This window comes from Dermacentor andersoni, chromosome 8, assembly GCF_023375885.2.
Source record: "Dermacentor andersoni chromosome 8, qqDerAnde1_hic_scaffold, whole genome shotgun sequence".
In the NCBI taxonomy this organism is placed as follows: Eukaryota; Metazoa; Arthropoda; class Arachnida; order Ixodida; family Ixodidae; genus Dermacentor; species Dermacentor andersoni.
This window is the reverse complement of record NC_092821.1, coordinates 153,977,037-154,000,498: the sequence shown is the minus strand read 5'-3', so window position 1 is coordinate 154,000,498 and position 23,462 is coordinate 153,977,037. Positions and strand designations below refer to the sequence as shown.

Here is a 23,462-nt window from a genome sequence, read left to right as displayed (position 1 = left end):
TTGCTTCTAATAAATGTAGTATTCATGTGCACAGATTGAAATTCTGCATAGAAAAGGTAGCAGAAAACTAATCTGCAGATGAATGTAAGGGGCAGTCCGCCACGGGTAACGGCTAGTGCACGAAACAAATGGCTCTAACTGCGCGTGATTGGTTCGTGCTTAGGCGAATGTGCTACTTATTTGCCGGTTTGCTCTTTTTTTTATCAAGTTACCTTCTCTTTTACGTGTATAGCTCCTCTAGACCTACTCTGTGCTGATAGCCATTATTATCGCCTCTGGCATTGTAAGAGCATTCAGGGCCAGCTTTCTCTCTCTCTCTCTGGTGAGTAAAGACTCATCATGACGGTCTGATATGCCCGGAGAACAAGACAGCGCGAGAACGTGACAATGAATGGAGACAGACGCATCGCTGTTTTGTTCGTCATGATCGCTTACTAACTAGCTAATCTTTACATGCTGCTACGGTGACATCCTGTTGGTTTGGTGGTGTTGAGCATCAGTGTCGTGATAACATCACAAATTATATATAGAAATAAAAGATTCGCTCCCGCACACTAAGTTCAGATACAAAGTCCCCGACAATGGAGGCGGATTTCCATGAAGCTACATATTAAAGTGCGTTATGCCTGATAAGCTCAATTGGTCGTGCGTTTGCTTAGAAAACTTAACATTGAGGGTTCCATTGACATTGTGATCAGAGGTGCACAACTTCTTTTTGTGAGTTACCTTGTGACCTATATATCGAGGAGAGTGATCTTCGGTTCAAAACGGCAAACAGTCTAGACGACGAGGAAGACGACGACTCGATTATCCCGTCGTCTGCGCTTGTCGCTATGTTGAACGTAAAACTTGCCCAGCTTAGATATCGTGCTAATCTACTGCATTCGAGGCTGTCTGAAGTAACTAAAAGGCAACGTCGCTTACCGGCCCGTACTCTAGGAATCCTTTATTTTAATGCCTGCGTTGCTGTGTTTTACAATGCCGGGCGCTTTTATCAGCTGTAAATTCTTTTTAATGGTCTGTGACAGGTCTGTGACAGGTCTGTGACAGGTCTGTCTATCCAGTCTACTTCGCGCTGTACCCACAGTAACGAGTAGCCAAGAAGCCGAACTTGCTAACTCTTAAGCTCAAGGACTAGAATTGTGTTGTCTCCGGCACGCAATTTTTATTTTCGGATTCTGTATAGTCTAACAGAGAAGTGGTTCTTGTGGGGAAGGAGCAAATGCTAGCACTAACTTCTGCAACCCATGCGGGAGCACGGCTCAGCGCCAGCAGGGTGGGGGAGATGGAATTAAAAGGGAGAGATGGTAGGAGGGAGAAAGGTAGAGGGTCGTCCCAGCAGCATCAGAGGGCCGTGGGTTCGACCGGAGGAGTAGGCTGGAGGTAGACCGTATAGGAGGTGGTGGGATGACCGTTAGGCTATCCGTCTTTGTATAAATTTCCTATAGTCTCGCCGAGAGCCCCGACGAGTCGAGGCACTCGGAGACACTTAGGAAGGCTGGTAGCTGATTACGAAAGGAAAAAAAAACACCTAGTATGCACCTTTCTCTTTCCGACATTTCAGACGTGAGCGTGAGAGCAGGCGATTCTCACCCACTGTCGATGGCTCGTCCTCTGTTCGAACTTGACCACACCCCACGGCGCACCACAACACAAGAGCCCCCGCTGAAACGCCCGCCTTTAGGCGGCAACGCTTCAGCCCTCAATCATCGTCAAATCAGCGTCGTCCAACGCATATCGAAGTGTGGCACTGCTGGTGCCGCTGTAAGCGCAAGCATTGACCGCAGTGGGAAGGACGGCAGCACTCCTCCTCCGTCCACGTTCAGCGTAGCCGCTCAATCGCCGAGTCCAGACGACGCAAGAGAGTCCCAACTCTCCGAGACTCACAACGCCAGATACGCCGAAATCGTGGCGGACCATTTGGACTTAGAGATAGGAATGTCCTGGCGGGAAGACTACGGTGAAGATGCGAGTAAGCAGCAGGATCTCGATCTGTCCTCCCAACCTTCGCCATTGTCGGACCACTCCGCGCTCACGGTCGCGAACATCGAGCGGGTGGCTAGGGTCAAGCTGGAGCCGCAAGCCAGGAGATACTTTTTCTCGGGAGCAGATCGTCAGCAGACGCTCAAAGAAAACACGGCAGCTTTCGAAAGGTAAGCGCTAGTTTCTTGTTCCTTTTGAGGATGACCGCCTGCATTTGTCAAGCTAGATGGCTTACAGACGTTTTCCTATAGAACGACGACCGCTGGCCTAACTAAATACGCGTGTAGCCTTTGCAAACAACTCTAGCGCGTTTAAAGGTATCATGGACTCCGGTTATCAAGTGGTGTACCACATTCTAATAAACGTACATAAAGCCCGCATTTCATGCAATGCGGAGTGCGTAACATTGTGAACGGTATTCTCCGGCAGGAAGACTTGTGACAGCCGAGTGCTCACTGATTCGCCTCTTCTGGTGTCACTTCCAGAATCCTCCTCTCTGCCAAGTTCAACTTTATGATATTTTACGACTGGTCCTTTCTGAGCGCTCCGGCGTGGTTACAGTGTTGTACAACATGCCATTCAGGCTGTATTATTCTGAGCATAATTGCGTGATATTTGGTGATAATGAGGGTTCATTTCCCCCCTTCCAGCCAGTTTATTCATGGTTATAAAGCTGAGTTTCTCGTCTCGACGACTTCTATGACCCTGTCGAACAGCACGGAAAGGAGCTATTAAATATGATGTTCTAAGCCACTCCTCCCCCCCCCCCCCCCATAGCTAGTTGTTCAAGTTGTTCATAGCTAGTTGGTCGACTGATTGTTAAGACTGAATTCAGAAATGTCGAAACTGCGCTCTGAGTGATGTCTTACGTGTTCGACATGTTTACTGTCGACGTGCAGACTTCGTTTTCGGCCCAAATTTTTGGTGGACGTGTCGCGAGTCGACACGACTACAACGGTGCTGGGGCACCGCATTTCGATGCCGATCGGATTTGCGCCGGCGGCCATGCAGAAATTGGCACACAACGATGGTGAAGCGGCAACTGCACAAGGTAAGCGCCTCTAAGCCACTTTTGCTCCGAAGCTTTACACTAGTTTTCTTGCTGATTGCCTGAAACTTCAGGCAAGTTCCTAGGCTTGTTGGGTACATGCGAGTACAAGAGATGACACGAAAAAGATAGAACTTAAAAAACATCCAAGGTTGAATTCATATTTGTTGACTCATTATGATAAGAGTTCGTTCAGGATCATTGCTGAAAGTCATTATAGAAGTAAAAGGGAAGTGAGTGAGGCTCGGATCGGCATGTGTCGGTAAACCTTCACTGTCTCTGTCAAATAAGTGTAGTTTGCGATAGGGCATTTCTACCTGGTATAATGCACGCATTTCCGAGAGGTTTATATGTTTTTCGCTTCTGCTGTTAGCGCGCACGCTGTATTGGTAGTGATCGCAATGTAAAACTAGCCCCACTCAAGGAATAAAATGAGTCGGTAGCTGGAGACCATTTCTTCAGTGTGTGTTGATTTGGGGTGTACATGTCCTTATTATTTCGCAACATAATATTTATTAAGGCTGGTTCATGTGTGCGCACGCAAACTTGTACGTCTGTTGCGAAAATGTTCCTTACGAATGGGGTTTGGCCAGCTTTATCTTAAACTCTCTGTCCTTAGTCTGTTGGTCTTTTTTTATCGGCGACGGCACCACGCTCGGTACAGACGCGGGCGCCGATGAGTGATAGTGTTGGGAACCTCAAAGGCTGCTGCAAGTGCAACTCACGCACGTGTTGATGCACGTATGGTGGGCGGGGCACACGGGCCAAGGGAGGCTCATTCTCGAGCACGCGAATTGCGGCACGGTGTACCTCCGCGAAAAGGTCAAAAAAGAGTGTTAGCTTGTGGCATAGCGGGAACCGCGAGTGACGTCGCGTTTACGTCAGCGGTGCATGCTCCACATTTATAGTGCGAAGTACGCAAGGTGCGCCGGTTCTCTCGCGTGCGTACCCTGTCTCCATGCTTTGGACCATGGGCTCACCGATAGAAATGAATTTCTACGACACACAGACTGAGATTGACGAGCGCACGGGAACGTTCCCAATGCCAAGTTTCGAATGCGATCAACAATTTCAAGTTTTATTCATAGGCGGAGAAGAAAATCGGCTTTGTCGCGGAATCCCTAGTCAGTATAATTTTTCTCAGGGGAGCATGCCACGGAAACTTGGCGGTGCCCGTCGAAGGGACAGCCAACCGCTTCGGATTTATCAATTCGTCATCCAGCACTATTAGGCCAAATCCAATCAGATAGTGTGCATTGGCGAGTAGATATGCCAAGTGTTCTTGCAGCGTCCGTCCTTAAAAACGGGATTAATAGACTAATTATTGGTCGACCAATTCGTCGATACGACAGAACTGCGTCATCATTAACCCTTCGCAAGCCCATCACTGACGACACTGCACCCATTTTGAACTGCACTCAAGGGCAAGCGCCTTCACAATACATGCTTGAACCTGTCACACGCCACGGGTAATCTGCCAAGCCCGCCGCAGCGCGCCAGAGCGCGATTCCCTCGTCCCTCCTATAGGCGAGGTCAGAATCCGTTACTTGTGCTGGCAACACTGTCCAAATAAAGAACGATAGCTACGACATCTGTGCTCACGGCGGCTTTTTCGCTTCGTGCTATGCGCATGTTTCTCTTCTGTGGCATCGAATCGAGCTGTTTCGTGGAAGCTGAAAGCGCCCTTGCTGCCGATCATCTTATTGAGATCAGTCTCAAGGATTTGATTGCAGCGACGAAATGGCGGAAATAGTTGCGCTATGCGTGCAAACGTCCGGAGTGCCCGTCGAGCCGCATCAGACTTTTTTAAAGACAAAGAGCCTTTCAAGTGAGCCGGAGGTTAAAAAATAAAGAAGTGTTCGTGTGTAACGAGCCTCTACAAAAGATGCAAGCACTTGTTCGCGGCGTTCCGGCACAGCTAGAGGGACGATACTTGACTGTTTTCCACCTTCATAGGCAACTCCGCGTTGTGACTCGTGTTGCAGTGTATCACTTGTAGTATCTCACAATATATAGACAGTAACGTCTGTCGTGCTTTCAGAAGCTAAATATGGATCTTCTTCACTGATAGAGCGAGGCTAACAACTGAATGCTACGTGGTCTTTGGGTAAAAACAATTGTGAGTTCCGTTTGCGAGTTAGGGTGCACCTTCTTTTTCTAGTTAGCTGATACGTGTGATAAGCTCGCCTGTGTCCGATCACTGGCTCGTGCTCGCAGTACACAGTGTTGGATGTAGGGCCCCGGAACACAGCCGATACCTGCCGCCCGTAGCAATTCTCAAACCCGGTGAAACGTGAGGCTTGGATAATAACCTATCGGCTGACCAAGCTCGTTTTCTTCCAACAGGCTTCCAAAATTCAGCGATGGTTTTCTTTTGCGAAAGTCAGTTTTATTAGTCTAAATGCATCACTTGTAAACAAAGAACGACAGAAAACTGAGCTAGTTGGTAAGGATTTATAATGCAAAAAAAGAGGTGAGGCATGCAGATCCTGCATGCACAAAATGAGCGCCAGTTTTAGTGCGCAGGTCCGGCGCCTATTAGAAGCAGGTTATCCTAGTGTAGCACTGGCCGCTGTGGCTGAGCGCGTAAAGTCGGTTTCGAGGGGGACGGACGTGATTACAGAAAGTAGTAATAGCAAAAAAATAAGAGTAGTGGCTATTCCGTACACTCATTCAGTGTCGCACAGGCTTAAAAAAGTTGCAAGTAGATATGATATTAATGTTGCTTTCACTGCTCCCAATAAGCTAGGTAAGATATGCGCTGCCGTACAGAGGAAAAAGGAGCAGGTAAAACGCAAAAGAAGAACAGATATTTGTCCAGTGAAGCACAATAAGAACAACAGTTTTACTGACTGTCGTATGGGTGTGGTTTATAAAATTCCCCTTAGCTGTGGCCAGTTCTACGTAGCGCAAACGGGACGGTGTATGAATCAGAGGCTAATGGAACATAAAAGGTCGTTAACCAGTGGATCGCCTTCTAATCTTTCCCTACATTGCCAAGATTGTAACTGCACGCCAGAGTTAGATGAATACGCGATATTGTACAGGCATAAGGATGAAGATACGCGTCTTATGGTAGAGGCATGGCATATCTATAATGGTGGAAGCGCATGCGTGAGTCAGCCTTCGATTACTTTACATAAAGAAGAGATTAAGTGCCTTAACAGTTGTCTCTAGCGTAGACCGGCACATGTACCCGACTGACACGTGGTGATACCATTCCTGAGCTTGCGCAGATGAGTTTTGTGTCTTCTTTCTTTTTTCGCCTCAGTGCTCCCTTCAGTTGATAGTCGGCGTTCGTGTTGTCCACTTCTCTGCTCTTGTGTCCTGTCTGCACGCTTCACCTCTTTTTTTGCATTTGGAAGCTAACTGAACCAGTTGAAAGCTGTAACAAGCACTGCTTACAGTTGCAGCTAAATTTCTGAGGAGCAAATAAACTGACAATTAATTATCCGTGTTGAATGAGAAAACAGCATCTTTTGCTTGAACCGCTAAACTAAAGCATGCTATAAAAAAGATATGTTGCCTCGCGGTTTATGTGTCGTGATCAACTTCGGACCTTCCGAGACTGTTATCATTCCTGCTACCGTGCCTTCAAAGTGCATTAGCGAGAATGTACCTGCTGGTTAAAGCATTAGTAACACTAATACTGGGGCAGAACACTATAGGGGAACAAAACCAAATGAAACTTAAGCCTCCATCACTATAATTTATCAAAGCGCATGTCTAAACAAAGTGGACTCCACTATTTGAAACGCCACCAAGGTATATAACATAAATAAAACGAAAGCAAAGGCTTACTCACCGGGAAAGAAATCTGTCGTCCCGAGTGAAATGTTTCGCATTAACCAGCTCAGTGTCAGTCATCTTTTCCCAAAGCGGAAATTTCTGATCCGATTCGCGTCGTCTGCTTCTTTGTGGAAACGATGCACTCATACATTGCTGGCTTTCCACCGCGATGACACGTATAATAGTACACAACAAAAAGTATTTAGACATCCGTATATTTTCTTTTTCATTTTGGGGCTTGTGCGCGACGGCATCACGGCGATTTGAGAACTACGAGGCATTCAACGCATGCCGTGACAGGACACCCTCTTTCGCTTGAAGCCTGAACCTGGATCGGCGCGGCCGCTAGGTAGCGAGCGTTTAGTTGGAGTCGCGAATATAGCAGACTGCCAGTTGTGGGCGCCGAAGCGCGACGTCATGTGCCCCCTGTATTCCTATTGGTAGGTTTGACGTCACACCACCCGCTCGCTCCTTTACACAACCATTCACCTGCTCTCACTCCTTTTCTTCTCTCCATGTGTTGCGTCACACATTTCCCTCTTCCTCTCCACTCTTTCTATCTCTCCCACGCCGCGACGTAAGCGACGGACGCCACAGAGTTTTCCTTCACATGAGTGTTCTAAAGTTGACGCATTAAAATAAGGCGTAAGAGAACACAACAGACAGAGGAGACAAAAAGACGTTGATAATGCGCCTTGTGGCAGTACTGGCATGCGTATTCGGCGGCGCCGTTTGCAGGCAGTGAAAACCCCAGCAGCTCAACAATACGTTTTGACCAGTCGCGCACGGTGCTTGCTCCTGCATGATATATTGCGTAAGCACGCGCAAGCACGCACAACGCACTCACAAACACGCTCACACATACAAGCACCCACGTAAACACACAAATACGCATGCAAACGCAAATGCACGAACACGCGCACACATACGTACACGCACACACACATAAGCACGCACGCACACGTAGGCGGAAGCACAAAACACGAGTGCACAATCATGCGCAGATACATACACACAGACACACGCACAAGCATTCATGAACGCGTACACATATACGCACATACAAACACACGCACAAGCATGATCACGCGCAGATGAAAGCACGTTAAGTACGCAAACACGCATACACAAACGTACGCAGACACACACACACCAAGCTGGCCAAAAGCGCGCTAAAGAAACGCATCCGGCTAGCACCAACAGCAGTACACGAACGGGCCAGAGAGAACCAATATGGCGCTGGTGCTTTTGAAAGGAGGCGAGGAGTGGGACAAAGGGCGCCTCCACGCTGAACGGCGACTAAACCGCTCCCGTGTACGGCTCCGCTCACCCCGAAATCCACCCAAACCGTTCGCGTTCGCCCGAATATCGGACAGCCTAAAACTCCCTAAAGACACTGTGAGGTTTCACAGAGCGTTAGAGGGCTCAATTTTGCCGGCATAGTTTCACTGCGAGCCGGCCTAGTTGGAATTGATTAATCGTGAAAGGGAGAGAGAGAGCAAGGACAGGAAAGGCAGGGAGGACAACCAGACTAGTACCCGGTTTGCTTCCCTACACTGGGGTAGCAAACACGCGGGTACAAGGAAAGCTGGACAAGGACGAGCGTTCGTCCTTGTGTATCTTTCTTTGTCCCCCGTATGTTTAGCGCAAAGTTTCGCGGCATAGTTCCCTGCTACCGCAATTGACGCTGCATCTCTACAAAGGCTTCCTGCAAACGACACGTGATGTTGTGATTCGCGAAATTCCGGCTTTATATGGTGCTTTATTACGCACCATATAGCAACCCCGACAGAAACCCACAACAGCAGTGCAACAAAATACGATCTATTGCACACTAATGTATGGTATAATGTGGGCTACCCACAGCTCAATGGAGGCGTGACGTGAAAGAAAGAGAGCGTGTGTGTGTGGGCTGCATCATGTGGCGCAATGTTACCAAATATGGGGCCGTACATGGCGTGATGATATAGTATATAAGTTTGCGTGTCTGTGGAACAGAACTCTGAATTGAACATTTAGAACTTACTAGTCAGCTTATGAATAATTAACGGCTCTTCCGACGAGTTGATAGACAATCCTGTTTAAGAGGAAGCTTTACCTTGGGCCCAACTGAGATGGCGCCAATTGAAATACATGTAAAACGCAGAAACGCTTTACTGACATAGCCACTAGGCCTAGCTGAATGAGATTTGTTGTATTTGAGAGAAAAGGTTGGATTCTAGTGGCTGTTGGAAACGGTATTTTGTTTTAGGGCGTGAAGTTCTTAACAGGAATTTTCAAAAATTGGTAAGCTTGAAAAAAAATAGAGGCATGAAGTTTATAAATTCGTATCTCCGTAGTAAAAACAGATATAGCAGCCCTGTAAAGTGTATCCGCTAAGGCATCAAAAGCGAACAGGTCTGACGCATAAATTTATATCGTACGTGAATTTCTTGCATTGTTTACAAGGGTATTGCAAAAGTCCCACTGGCATACGAGTGGTGTATGTGAGACCCATGTATATTGAATTAATTTTGTTCCCTTTAGAAGTACTATTACACGCAAGTTACAGAATTGCGATATCTTTTTATTCGTGAGTTACAATGTTGCAGCCTTGAGAGTACCGTTTTATGAAAACTTGTCATTTTTATAAATATTATTAATATATTTACAACCTAAACTTTAAGTTCCCTGCCAACAGCCACTAGAGTTCTCCCTTCTTCGTTTCAATGCAACAAACTGCATAAAATGTGGTGCAGTGTTTGCCTAGAAAACGGTTTCTCCTTTTCAATGAATTTAGATAGGAGCCGCTGAGCTTCCTCTCAACAACATCAGCAAAAACAGCTCAATTTTGCGATACGACGCTACTCAGAAAAGCTTAGCCGCACTCGACATCGCGTCCCTGCACACTTCCGGCCGACGACGCTCGCCACTGGCGCAGCCGCCCAGGACGCCCGCACCGTGATGATCCTCAGCTCGCTAAGCACCACGTCGCTGGAGGAGGCGCGCAGGAAAGCGCCCCGCTGCCTGCTCTGGTTCCAGGCGTACCTGTTCCGCGACCGGTCGGTCACCGAGTGGATGGCCAAGCGTGCAGCCAGAGCGGGATACTCGGCCATCGTGCTGACCGCCGACTCGCCCGTCGTCGGCCACAAGCTGGGCCCGGCTAAGAGCCGATTCGTCCTGCCCCCCAACGTGACGTGAGTCGAACGACCGACCGTGCTCCAAATCTGCCTTCTTGCTTGCAAAGGAGTATGTAAACCTTGGAACGTGGGTGACCGCAGAGCTGGCTATCTTACAATCAATAATAACAAACCCGGATGACTAAGTAATAAATAAAAAGGTGCCTAATATGAAGAACCGGAGGAGTACAGAATTAAGTAGTCCAGGCACACCTTGCCATTCTTGTTTGAAAGCATGCGCTGCACAGAGCACATTAAAGGATAATTTCCTCGGTTCTGAAATATTAAAGTATCAAGTGTTCTTTGTAGTACCTTGCGCTGTTAGATCACTTCTCCATTCTGTACTACCAAATATATGAAAACCTTTAGGTACGATCGTAGTTGCAAGCTCAGCTTTTTAGCATAACTATATGCTAAGACGTGGTGGAAGCAACCTTGGCAGAGGAAATTAATATGAATAGGTAGATGTGACGCAGGAGCGAAATGTGGCTTAGCAGATGCATCCCATGAAACATAGCAGTGAAAGCAAAAAGCGTGACAAACGCAAGGGTTGTAAGCGTGCTAGTTGGTGTCCGACAATTATTAAGCATGAAGCGCAGGGACAAGACAGGGAGTAGTTTTGTTTTCATGCAACTCCAGGAATTACAGTTGCAGTCCCGATATCGGAATGTATGTATGTATGTATGTATGTATGTATGTATGTATGTATGTATGTATCAGGGGCGTAGCCAGGGGGGGGGGCTTATGGGGCTTCAGCGCCCCCCCCCCCCCGAAATTTTTTCGTGCTGTCATGCGCCGCCGACCAAAACAACTCCCGGCGCCAGAAATCATGCTCAATTTTGTCTAGAATGTCCTTAATTCACGCTCGAAAAGACATTTTAGCGTGAACATTGCTAAATCGGGCTGGATTTCGCGGGAACGCCCATGCATCGGGAGTCACATATCGTAACGCAAGGAGCCCCACCGAGCACAAAATTTCAAGGGCGTTTTGAAGGCGAGCGGGCTCGTCTCGGCATCTCGCGGAGGCCGCGGAATCTACGGAGCGCTTGGATTTCAATTTTGAAACGTTGTGGGTATAAAGTTTTCATAACATTTTGATGCGAAAGGTCTATTGACATTTTCAAAGTCGTGCTTTAGATTTTCAATTCCGGAACTTTTTGGGTTTAATGCTGTTGTAAACATTTGACGCCAAAGGTGCATCGACTTTTCTAAAGTCGTACATCGGCCATACAACAAGACAAACCGAGTCAACATACTATCAGACAAGTTGACAAAGCACGCAGCGAGGTGCGATGAGACAAAGCGTTGTGGTGGTTCATTTGTGCCGTCAGGTCACAGAAAAGAATATAAACATTTTTTTTTCACCTGCGCCACAGCATCCATGTCAAGACACTAAAGCCACCATTGTAACTAAGTTCTTATTTATTTTTCTACCTAGACTTTTATTCGCGAGGATATATTGAGCCTCTTTGTCATTTCCTTTCTTTTTTTTTGTTCTCGCAACCCGCGGGCTGCCGATCCAGCCAGAGCGCATGCGTTTTTCTCGTGCTGCATCGATAACCGCGTGGCGCACTTGGATGCGCGTTTGTTTTTCTCTGGCCGACTGCATTTTCGCCTGGCAGAGTTCTGGACGCTTTCTGGCTAGCAGACGAGAAAAAGAAACAATGCATAGTCGCTCGCCGCCAGCACAGCGGGGATTCGATGGATTGCAGCGCGTTCGCTTGAGCGCAACCTCTCCGGAAAATTTTGTCTCGCCGGTGTAGGATGCCGAACAGTATGCGTATGGTTTCCTGTGGACCAAGCGTCACACGTTTTCTTCGATATTCCTTCGGTAGCCACACTAGGTGCCCAAAGTAGGCATTCGATTGTAGCCCAACATGCTGTCCTTTGCGCTATTCTATTTCGCCGCCCCCCGCCCCACAAAAGAAAAAAAGAAGACATTGTTGCGGCGCAGCGAATTTTCGAATGGTGAAAGTTCGATTTTGTTACTTCTTTCGCGGAAAGTAATGGGCCACGGAACGCTTCAGTTGCCGGATACTATTGTATTATTGCGATAGCAGCTATATGAAGACTAGAGGCGTATTCCTGCCGTTGCCCTCATGTTCCGTATAAGTAAAGGCCAAGGGTGATAACATCGTGACCGCGCGCCGCATGCTCTATGAGCGAGTGAAAGGATCGGGGGGAAGGGGTGAGCCGACGGTGGTGGCTGAGTCTTGTGTGCGCAAGGGAGAAAAGCGGGGAGGAAGCGCGCCGCCTTCCGTCGCACGCAATACATTTTGGGAGTGGAGGGAGGGGGGCGGGGTGCTGTGATCTATGAATCTGTGGTTTCGCAACCTGTTTATTTGCCTTGTTTGACGCATAATATATAGTGACTTTTTCTTAGGCACGTAGATTTATTGGTGACTTATGCGTATATTTAAATATCTTGTTGCGAGGTTTTGTGGATATGCGCAGTGAACATTGTTTCCAGTGACAATTTTTTGCCCTGTATCAAGCTGTACCTTCACATTTGTATATTCCATTGTATCTTCGCATTTCTAATGTACGAAGGCGAGTCAAGTGAAAGGGAGAAAACCCGCCCCGCGCAATAATGGTTGGGTTCATTATTTTCGAGGCATGTCCGTAGCACATACGCATCTCATTTACAATTGACATGCAGAGGTGAGGTTAAATGTTCTTAAATGCTCTCATACACTGGGTTGAACATGGGTGTGTGACATAATGGACACTCCGAAAGTTGAACAGCTTGGTGTCGTGAGGTTTTTGGCAAATGAAGGTGTTTCCCAAAAAGAAATTATTTGCCGTATGGCTGCCGTATGCGTTGAACATTGCGTTTCATTGGCCACTGTGAAGCGTTGTAGCAAACTGTTCAAAGAAGCACATGAAAGTTACAAAGACGATCCATGGCCGGGCCAAAGCCACCGTGCAATCACCCCGAACACAATTGAAAAGGCCGTCGTTCCTCAGTGGCTATGGTATGGGCTGCTGAGCACGAGGTCGCGGGATCGAATCCCGGTCACGGCGGCTGCATTTCGATGGAGGCGAAATGCGAAAACACCCGTGTACTTAGATTTAAGTGCACGTCAAAGAATCCCAGATGAGGGTGACGACATTTTGTCTGCAATTGTGACCGGGGATGACTCATGGTGCCGCTACTACTAGCCTGAAACACTACGGCAAAGCTTACAGTTGAAACATTTGAATTCACCACTCCCAAGTTAAACAAAGGCCGTCATTTATGCCGGAAAAGTGATGACTTCTTTTTAGATCGTTAGGGGCCACTATTGATCGAATTTTCTAAAGCTAGAGAGACTCTAAATCGTTTCAGATATTGTGAATGGTCGGATCGGCTGCGTGTCGCAATTAAGAACAAACGACGTGGAAAATTGAGCATTGGGAACATCTTGCTTCACGACATTACCCGTTCCCACGTCGCTGATGTGGTTAATACAAAACTGGCAAAGTTCAAGTGGGAAACGCTGCAAAATTCCTCATGCAGCCCAGACCTGTTGCCTTGCGTCTTCCACATTTGGTAAAATTTGAAGAAACTGCTCAAGGGAACCAGATTCGTGTCGGAAGATGACGTGCAGTCATTTACGGATTTTTGAGGCAGCAACCCAAGGAGTTTCATGAGACGGGAATTACACGACTCGTTAGTAGGACAAGTGTCTAAATACTCATGGTGACTACTTTTAAATAAAGTACCCCGTTTGTCATATATTCGCATTGGCTCACTTTCATTTGACTCGCCCTCGTATATGTTGCAGAACTCCTGCTTTTTATATGTGCTCTCTGTTGCGACTATAATTTCGGAGCAAATACTCGCAATACACAACCGGTGACAGCTGCTCCTGCGCAATATATTCTAACAAAGGAAAGCGTCATTGAGATTTTCCCCTGGTCGTTGCATATGTACGAAAATGTAAACAAGGTTGTTGAACGACAGACACACACACACACACACACACACACACACACACACACACACACACACACACACACACACACACACACACACACACACACACATATATATATATGTCTTAATCCCTCGGCTAATTCTGTAAGGAGGAGGCCGAGCTGCAAAGTGAGCCTCCCCCGAACGAAATTTCTGGCTACGCCACTGGTATGTATGTATGCATGTATGCATGTATGCATGTATGCATGCATGCATGCATGCATGCATGCATGTATGTATGTATGTATGTATGTATGTATGTATGTATGTATGTATGTATGTATGTATGTATGTATGTATGTCCTCCTCTGTCGATTGATCGCTCTATCCGTCCGTCCCTCTATTTGTGTTCATCAAGGTATTATAGTATCTCCTCTTACTCTGTACAAATTGGCATGGCGTATGCGTTACCTCTGAATGATTGGAACACCGTCGTCGTCGCGCACAGTTTCGCTAACCTCAAGGGCTGGCACGAAAAGTCCAACATCCAGCCGGGCGCCCAGGAGGACGTGGACGGCCACATCTCCCGCGCCGTGTCGTGGCAAGACATCGGTTGGCTGAAGAGAATCACCGGACTTCCCATCGTCGTCAAGGGAGTCCTCACACGTCAGTACTCCTGCATGAACAGCGATAAAAAATTGCAGCCGCTGTCGTGCCATTATTTGGAACAAACAGCGCTAAAGCAGCTTATTGTGTAATGAAGAAGAGTAGCAACGTGAGTCTCACCGTCGCAAACGCGCAAGTCAAGAGGAAAGCGTTCGAGTACGGTAGCTAGCAGTATCCGGGAGCGAAGTTCCAGGGTTATAGTTGTGGTGCCTACCTAGCACTTCCGCCGATCATAAAGACGTTTGCTGCACCGGGCTATCAGTCGCTTGTGCGAGGCCTAAAATGATAGAAACGAGATTCAGCACTTATTCCGGATTTTGTTTATCTCAAGTAGAACTGTTATGCAAGCTGTTCAGTAAATTCTGCACTTGCATTTCTGCATTGTTCTACCTGCTTCCAACAACAAATGCGTTATAGGTAAGGCGCTATGAACACAGCGTGGTCAGTGCGCTTTCGTTTGTGTACGGCTTTTTTAACCGAGGCATTGAGATGTCCTATGTGGGTGGAGCGAGGAAGCCTACGAGTGGTTAGTGGTGGTGCGTTTTACGAGGCTACTGGACCTTATAATGCTTTGTAAAAGCGAACCATTCGCTTTCGCTGGCGTGATTGAGCAGAATCCAAAAGCGCGGTTCAGACCAATCACGTGAAAGCAAAAAAATGGTTCGCTTTCCAACCATTATAAAATCGTAAGTGCTGTCTGACTCCCTCCAGTGTTTTCCTTTGCCGCTTGCACCTCGAGTCTTTTTGAAGGTGGCACCACCACACTTTTCGGCACAACATGGGGTCCGGAGCGGTCAAAGGGGGACAAAATGCCACCCCACACGTAATCCGTGGGACAGCAGGACCACGGCAGTAAAAGCGGGCCGAGATCTGCGGTAACGCGTGTCACCTTATCCTGTCATCTTCAGATCTCAATTCGGAAGGTCGTGGCTATTTATTTAGTTCAACTGTGATTACAATGTCTGCGAGAACCCTTTCGAGAACCTATCCACACTCCTGGGCTGTCCTATTCCTCACTGCGCAGGTGAGGCCGCTCTCCAAGCTTACCACCACGGCGCAGCTGCCATTTTGGTATCCAACCACGGAGGCCGCCAACTAGATGGAACGCCGGCCACGGTGCTTATTTCCTTGAATATTGGACTTTTGAAGAATTTTAATCTTGAGAATAAAGTGATCTTTATTTGTCAATGCTCTACTTACAAACAGGTGATGTATGCTAATGCACAATGGGGACTGAAGGCGAATATTGTTATGGGACCTGGGAAAGCAAAACACATAAAGTTGAAGACATTACCCGTTCGATATCGGACAACAAATTTGCTAACTCGTCGCTGTAGTACCTGAATCACACAGTTCTGCACGCGGTAATTCGACTACTTTTTCGTTCATTTTTACTACCCATGCCTTCCGGAAAATCTCCCTAATTAAAGTGAGGAAAATATGTAATCAACACAATGTGCAATGACTCTGAAGTTAAAGATGGAATGAGAATTAGCACTTTCTTGTGTGTCTTTCAGATCGAAGCGCTGCCCGATATCGTGTCGGCGATAGGCGGTCGCCTAGAGATCTACCTGGACAGCGGAGTCCGCAGCGGTGCTGACGTGGTCAAGGCACTCAGTCTCGGAGCCCGGGCGGTGTTCGTGGGCAGACCGCTCATCTGGGGCCTCGCTTACAATGTAACACGAGACACCGCTGCCATTTCTGCCCTCTTTGGCTATTAACACTGTTACAATCATGGCAGACGTACTCAGCACGGCAAGCTTTCTCTGAACAGACTAACAACAAAGCTTTTTAGAGCGCCGCTCTTTGGCGCCCGTTCCTGCGCTTCGCGTCGCCGTCGTGCCTCACCGTCGGCCTCGCCGTAACCAAGGTCATCATCGGCGTGCTGCTCTAGCTGCGCGCGCTCCTGCTGCCATCTATCGCGCGCGGCGTCAGCCTTGCTTTCCCCTAGTCCTCCAAAGCTGGATCACGTGTTCTCGCCTATCTTCTCACCCCCTTCCTCCGCCCAGCGCCGTTGCGGTGACTCTCGCCGCTACCGTCCACTCCATGCTCGCCGTCCCTTCTCCCGCTGTCACGCCACTGCCGCGGTGCCGGCGGCGGGCGCTCCTTGCCGCCTCGCGCGTGATCCACGTTTCTCCGCTCCTGCGTCTCCACGTCGCGTAGCTGTACGGCTCTCAGCCGTGTCTCTCACATCCCCGTTTACGGGGCGCGTTCCTCAGGTACGGTATTAAGCATAAGACACACGGTACGATTCGGCGTCCGATCCGACGTGCGGCGCCGCATGCTCCGGCATGCGGCATATGACGATTCGGGGCACACGGTGCGTGCATCCGAAAGATTGAGTGGCGCGTAAGCTCCGCCCAGATCCAGCCCCTCAGCTTGACGTCATAGCCACGTCGAGAAACGCTATATTAAAAGAAACTGCACAACATTGCTTTGCTTTACGCGAACACTGTGAATAAGATATGCCCCTGCGAGTGACGGAACACTTCACGACTTCACGACGGCAGCCAGCGATAGGGCCTGTAGGCCTAGCTAGGCAGACGCGGCGGCCGCCGGCGCTTACGATCCAAGCCGAGCTCGTCGAAGAGCGCTTATGTTTGCCAAAACAATTACCACTGTACACTTAGGTCGCCCGTAATTAAATACAATTGGTTTACTCGACGCAGTCGTTGCGAAGGGCAAACGTGCAAGCGAAGCGAGCAGCCTCGCTCAGACGGTCGGTGTGCGATGTCCGCCCGCGAAATGCCTTCGCGTCGCGGCTCCCGATCTTGCCAGTAGCTTAGTGCTAGTGTACTAGGCGCTGCTTTGCATAACAGGCACACGTTCGAGATAATTTTACTGAAATGGTAACTATTTCGTGTCGTAAACAAACTGCACCAGGCAAGAAAAAAAAACACTGCGAGAAACCGGCCAGCCAGCGCCGCCTCCGTGGAGGGAACGTCGGAGAACGCCACATGCCAGCCGCGCTGTCATTGGCTGCGGCCAGACGACGGTGCGGTTGTCGGACACGTCGGACGATGAAAATCTGCCCGGTTGGTCGCACGCCGGACGTCCGATCCGGCGCTTCGGCACGGCAAAACACTTCGATTCCGGCTGCCGTTCCGGCGCGTCGGACGCCGGATCGGACACCAAATCGGACCGTGTGTCTGCCACTTTAGCCTGTGGCAGTGCATTCGCCTGGCTGTCCTGCCAATTTCACTCTTGCCTTACACCTCCTTTTACCTGGCGCAGTGCCATTGAGGTGACTCGAAAGACAGTTATAGCGCTTCGTCCCCTCACTTCTACTTCTTACCCTAACCTTGTGCGGCCACATTGAGGCCTTTCTCCTAATCAGTTAGTGTGTGTCCTCTACTCAACACCCCCGTTCTCCATCCGTTTCCTCATGCCACCTCAGAAGAAACATTAAATAATAATTGCTAATCTCCGGGGTTGACCGGGGTTGTTGGAGAAGTATGGGAGAGGCCTTTGCCCTGCAGTGGGCGTAACCAGGCTGATGATGATGATGATGATGCTGATGCTGATGATGATGATGATGCTAATCTCCCCCCCCCCCCCCCCCGCCGCCTCTCCGCGGCGGTGATCCGCTATAAGATGGCACGACGGCGCGTCGCCAGAGCGCCGGCTCGATAGCAGCGGATAGGGGTGTGTGCTGCCCAATCCTAAACGCAGAACCGCCTCCACTCGGTACTGCGCGTTCTGTATGCGGTTGCCTGTTGTTGAAATAAGGCAGCAGCTGCACTCATAGATCGCATTACCAAAAAGCGTAATCGACGGCCATTTTTTTAGCCACCTCTAAAGAGGTAAAATGTGCTCAATATCAAGATTTATTGTACGTCTTTTCGGGAAAAACGATTGGCTGGACCTGTCGCAGGCGACTCACAAATGCGCAGCAGGACTGTGATATGGTGTTACTTTTTAATGGTTTCTTCTAGCTCTGCCGTTGCGTATATGTGAAGCCATACAGCTTCGCGTAATGCCTCGCTCCTTACATTTCATTTAGTGCTGGTATCCCACAGTTAGTACATATTTGCCTGTAACATATCTGAAATGCTCATCCTGTGATGTAATGATGGATATGTGGCGAAGGCTATCACTCTCGAATCGCATTTGAGCCCTCCTTAAACCTGAATTGCATAATTGCTTTGCTAAAAATCCGTAAGCCTAGCGAACAATCCTTATAGGTCGCACTCTTCCAATATGGACAATCGATGCTATAACACAGTTGTTCTGGAAGCAGATACTTTCAGTTATCATTTGTTTTTACTAGTAGAGGCATGTAATCGTTCGAAACGACTTGTAACCAGTATCCATAATTCCTTAAAACATGCTTGTACTTTCGTGTGCACGCACAGTTCCGAAGTCAATTTGTTGATTGATGCTCGCAGCACATGAACATCGTTTTTCTTCCGTCTCTCTCTGCGCAGGGCAAGCAAGGCGTGGACAGAGTTCTCGAAATACTCAGGACCGAGCTTGAGCGCACAATCAAGTTGTTGGGTGAGTTGACGAACCGAGACAGCCAGGACGCTCTTGTAGAAATTATAACATTGCCTGCTAATGATAGGAGTGCGTGTGGGGTCCTGAGGAGAGTCACTGTAGTAACGTCCCAGCTAATGCACCAAGTTTATTTTGTGCGGCAACCATAACTTAACGTCGAAGCCCTACAGGTATGCAAAACAGGAAACACTTACAGCTAGACTGCTCTACTCCCAAAAGCCTTCCAATATATCATGCTTTAATATTTTATGTGAGTGCCTGTGGTGTGTGGGTGTGCATTTAGATGTGTTGCGTTTCTATGTTTGTTTCCTTTAACTAGTTGTTCCCTTTGTAATCTTTATTTTATTGCGATAGCAATTATATGGACACTCCAGGCGCATTACTGCCGTCGGCGTCGCCGTGAGGCTCCGTACGAGTCAAAGCGTGTGAGGGTGAGCCGGCGAATGCGGCTCATTCTCGCGTGCGCAAATGACTGAATGAACGAATGAAAAACTATTTTCACAAAGGAGGTATACCGGCGAAGGTGGAAAACGCAGCCCGTATGCGTGCCCTCTCCTGTGGCCCGGGGGTTCAAGCGAGGGAGGAGGAACGTTCTTTTCCAGCGACTGCTACGGTGCCTCGATGTCCTCCCGGCCCACCGCTCCGTACAGAGGGGAGACAACCGCGGTGTCTACGGCGTTGGCCATGCAAATCGCGGACGCCGTAGTGTACGCTTTTGACGGACGCCATAGGGACGCGTTGCGGGCACTCGCATGTCTTGAAAGCGGTCTGCGACGTGGCTGAAGTGCGCGCCCGCGCGGCCTCATATTCAAAGCGATCTGCAATTTTTCAGAGTGCGCGTAGTGCCGGTACCTTTGTATGCTCTGTGCTTTCGACGTATCGTACGCTCTGAAGCGACAGATGCACGGAAGTCAATTGCTGCTGCCGCGATTCCTAATTCCAGCGTTTTCATAGACAGTTTCCGCTCTCATCGAGCGATGTGTGTTCGTGTTTACCTATGCGCGCATGACACCGTGCTGGCTAATGTAGTTAAAACACGTTGACGGGCTAGTTGTTTGAATCCATGATAGAATGTGTAAGCGCGACTAAACAAGGATATACAAAGAAGCAGACACACAAGGACAGCGCTGTCTCCGTGTGTCTCTTTCTACGTCCTCGTTGAGTCACGCTTACACATTCTATAATTGTTAATTTATTTCGTAAGCGAATCTTTATTTGTTCGTACACACCGTTTATTTATTTGAGTCATCCATCGTCAAGCCGACTATAACTACTTTGGCTATGTTCTGGCGTCAATATCCCATGTTAGGCAAAAACAACTGCTGTGAGCTGTCTAGGTGCCTGTCGAAGGCACTCGGACAACCAACTGAATGCGTCTCACAAACATCCATCCCATGAAATGCTTGTTATCCGGGATCTATGCAGGTTGCAAGAATTCAAGCAGCCTCAACTCGGAGTTCGTGGTTCACAAGAACCACTACGCCAGGACCACTTGGAGAAACTTTCCGCGCCATGAACTGTGAACAGAAAGCAAGAAGACGCGCACTAAGAGATCTCTGGCTAAGCCCACTCATGGCCAACTAAAGGATTTTCAGACGCCGATGAACGCGCGAAACAAGAGTTAAAAGAAAAGAATCACATTCAAATGAATCAGGAGTCGAATGCCCTTCCACACATAGCAGAAAAGTAGAAAGGCAGAAATGGACGAATGCGTTCAGAGGTATATGTTAACACTGCTTCTCGGGTCCTAGATTTCAGTGGCATCTTCACATAGTGTAGTTGCGGTCTCAGGAGGTAATAGGGTGCAAGAAAAAGCCAGGTTATGTATTTGTTTCCCTTGATTTCAATAAAAATCAATACAGAATTTATCGCGGTGTTATTGTGTTTCCCTTATTTCTAAGAGAACTTTTTAAATCGAAGCTGTATGCCTCAACCCCCCAATGCATTTCTCGTGTCCGATGGCAAAAACTCAACCAATCGCAGTGGGAGGAGCCCGCCGTGTGGGCCTCTGGGCTCCTGGCAGTATTACCCGATGGCGCTCGCCTCCGCGTATCTGCGCGAATCCCCGAATAAAACATCCGCATCAAAAAGATACGTATGACATTAGGCAAAATAACAACAAGATCTTGGTGGCGCCTACCCACCATTCCTTTTCAAAGGGGACGCTCACAGCATCCACCCACCCGCGGCAGCGACGGCGCCGGCCGGGCGGGGGAAAGAAAACCAAAAGAGATGGAAAGCTCGGATAGCGTTCGCCGCAAGGGTTCCCGTAGAGATTATTTATTCATTTATTCATTTATTCATTTATTCATTTATTCATTTATTTATTTATTCATTTATTTATTTCAACATACTGAAGCCCCGAACGGCTATCGCAGGAGTGGGGAAATACAATACATGGAAAAGCATAGAAAGTGCACTGGACATCAATGATTGCTGATACACAACATAAATTCATCCAGTGGTAAAGATCTTGCGTAACCAGGCAGAGCGTTCGACAATTCTATACATCGGACAAAGAAACTGTATTTAAACGCACCAGTATGATCGTGAAACGTGAACATATTAAACTCATGGGGATGTCTGGTGAGTGTGGGTTTAGCGAGTGCGATGTATTTGCTAAGTAGGGAAAATCGTGGGTAGTTCATTAGAGTATAAATAAACATCAACGATTCAGTGTGACGACGAGAAGAGAGACTGGTATGTTGAAGGCTAAGAAGATGGGAACTGGGTGAAAAGTAGGTGTCAAAGCGACGATAAATGAAGCGTACAGCTTTCTTCTGGACAGATCAATTTTGTTGATGTCAGATATTTTCTGTGGGTACCAGTATTGGATGAATCCAGTATTGGATGAATCCAGTATTGGATGAACCAGTGTTTTATAAGTGAGGAGTCGTGGGCAAAGTGGGGCCGAACGTAATGTGCCTTGCAAGTAGCCTAACCTTCTAATCGCACGGTTGCACATGAGTTCGATGTGATGCGACCAAGATAAACCCTGAGTGAATAGAAGACCTAGATATTTATACTGTGAAACATCTCCTAGAGGGTAGGCGTTATACGAATAAGTAAACGGAGAAGGGAAAGAACGTTTGGTGAATAACATAGATACAGTTTTCCGGAAGTTGATTTGCGTATGCCAAGTCTCACACCATGACTCAAATGATGCAAATGAATCATTAAAGATAATGCGACCATGAGGAGTTTTAATCGTATGGTACAAAAAACAATCATCTGCGTACATACGGATTTTAACGAGAATATTACTTGGTAGACCATTTATGAAAATAAAAGCTAGAAGCGGACATAATATCGATCCTTGGGGCCCGCCAGACGTTACATCGCAAGTGGAGGACTGAAAAGACCTAAAGAGCACGTACAGAGACAGATTGGATAAAAAAGAACTCCAGTTAACTAATGCTAGGTTGTTAAGAATAACAGTGAGTTTTACAACAAGTTGGAGTGTGACACAGTGTCGAAAGCTTCTGAAGAATCAATAAATATTGCAGAAATTTGATCACCTGCATCGAGGGCCCGGATGATATAATGGGTGAGTTCACTAAACTGGGTTGTGGTGCTGAATCTGCGCCGAAAACCGTGTCGAACATCGGATCAAACATTATTAGACTCTAGAAATTCATTGATATGTTTGTAACTTATGTGTTCAAGTATTTTACAAGAATGAGATGCGATTAAGATGGGTCTGTAGTTCAGTAAGGACTGCTTATTCCCAGACTTTAATAGTGGAAAAATTTTAGCCGTTTTCCTGGCAGAAGCAACAACAAACGGCGAGAGAGATTTCCGAAGAAAAATTGTTAAATATTGGCTAGTCCATAAAGAGTATATGAAGAGAAATGAATTGTCTATATTGTCGGGACTACCTTTCTTTTTCGTATCTAGTTTTAAAATCAAATTCAGCACACTCTGGTTCGAAACCACCATGTTATTAGAACTATGCCTCTGCTCTATAAAAGGAGGAACAACGGAGTTATCAAGTGTAAAAATAGATTTAAAGTAACTATTAAATGCATTTCCGAAGTATCACTTGTAACTGTGTCGTTTACTTCAGAAGAATCAGCGGTCGATTCTTTGGCAGACCACAGCTCCAAATTTTGCCTGGATTATTTCTAATCAAACCTGAAAGTGTTGCCTGGAAGTAAAAATCACGAGCAGCATTAGTTTCACTTCGAAGTTACTCCTTAAGAGCAATCAATTATGCAGTAAGAACAGAGTCACCAGTATGTTTAGTACGCCACAAACGTCCAAGTCGTCGCGACAGGTGCAAAGTTTCCCATGTGATCCAACGCAGCTCTGAATTCGTCTTTTTTGTTTTAACGGTAAAAAACGCGTGATGCAAAATGCAACGAGATCACTAAAATATGTAGTTAAAGTATCGACATCATCAAAAAGACTAATTGCTTCAATA

The 23,462-nt window shown here is 47.6% G+C and overlaps 1 protein-coding gene and 1 long non-coding RNA gene across 2 annotated transcripts in view; one reads left to right on the top strand and one right to left on the bottom strand.

Moving 5' to 3' along the window:
- LOC129383311 (uncharacterized) overlaps positions 1–14,485 on the bottom strand; it is a 57,599-nt gene extending 43,114 nt beyond the window's left edge. Inside the window, exon 1 of the long non-coding RNA XR_008611179.1 lies at positions 14,395–14,485. This is a non-coding gene — a long non-coding RNA (uncharacterized lncRNA). The remainder of the gene's footprint in view (positions 1–14,394) is intronic.
- LOC126525992 (uncharacterized) lies at positions 1,571–20,907 on the top strand. The gene is made up of 8 exons (XM_050173996.2): positions 1,571–2,153; positions 2,883–3,034; positions 9,741–9,996; positions 14,385–14,542; positions 15,567–15,658; positions 16,060–16,218; positions 18,970–19,039; positions 20,465–20,907. The coding sequence occupies exons 1-8, from the start codon at positions 1,603–1,605 to the stop codon at positions 20,560–20,562; spliced, it is 1,536 nt and encodes a 511-aa protein (XP_050029953.2). The 5' UTR covers positions 1,571–1,602; the 3' UTR covers positions 20,563–20,907.
- Positions 20,908–23,462: the final 2,555 nt, after the last annotated feature.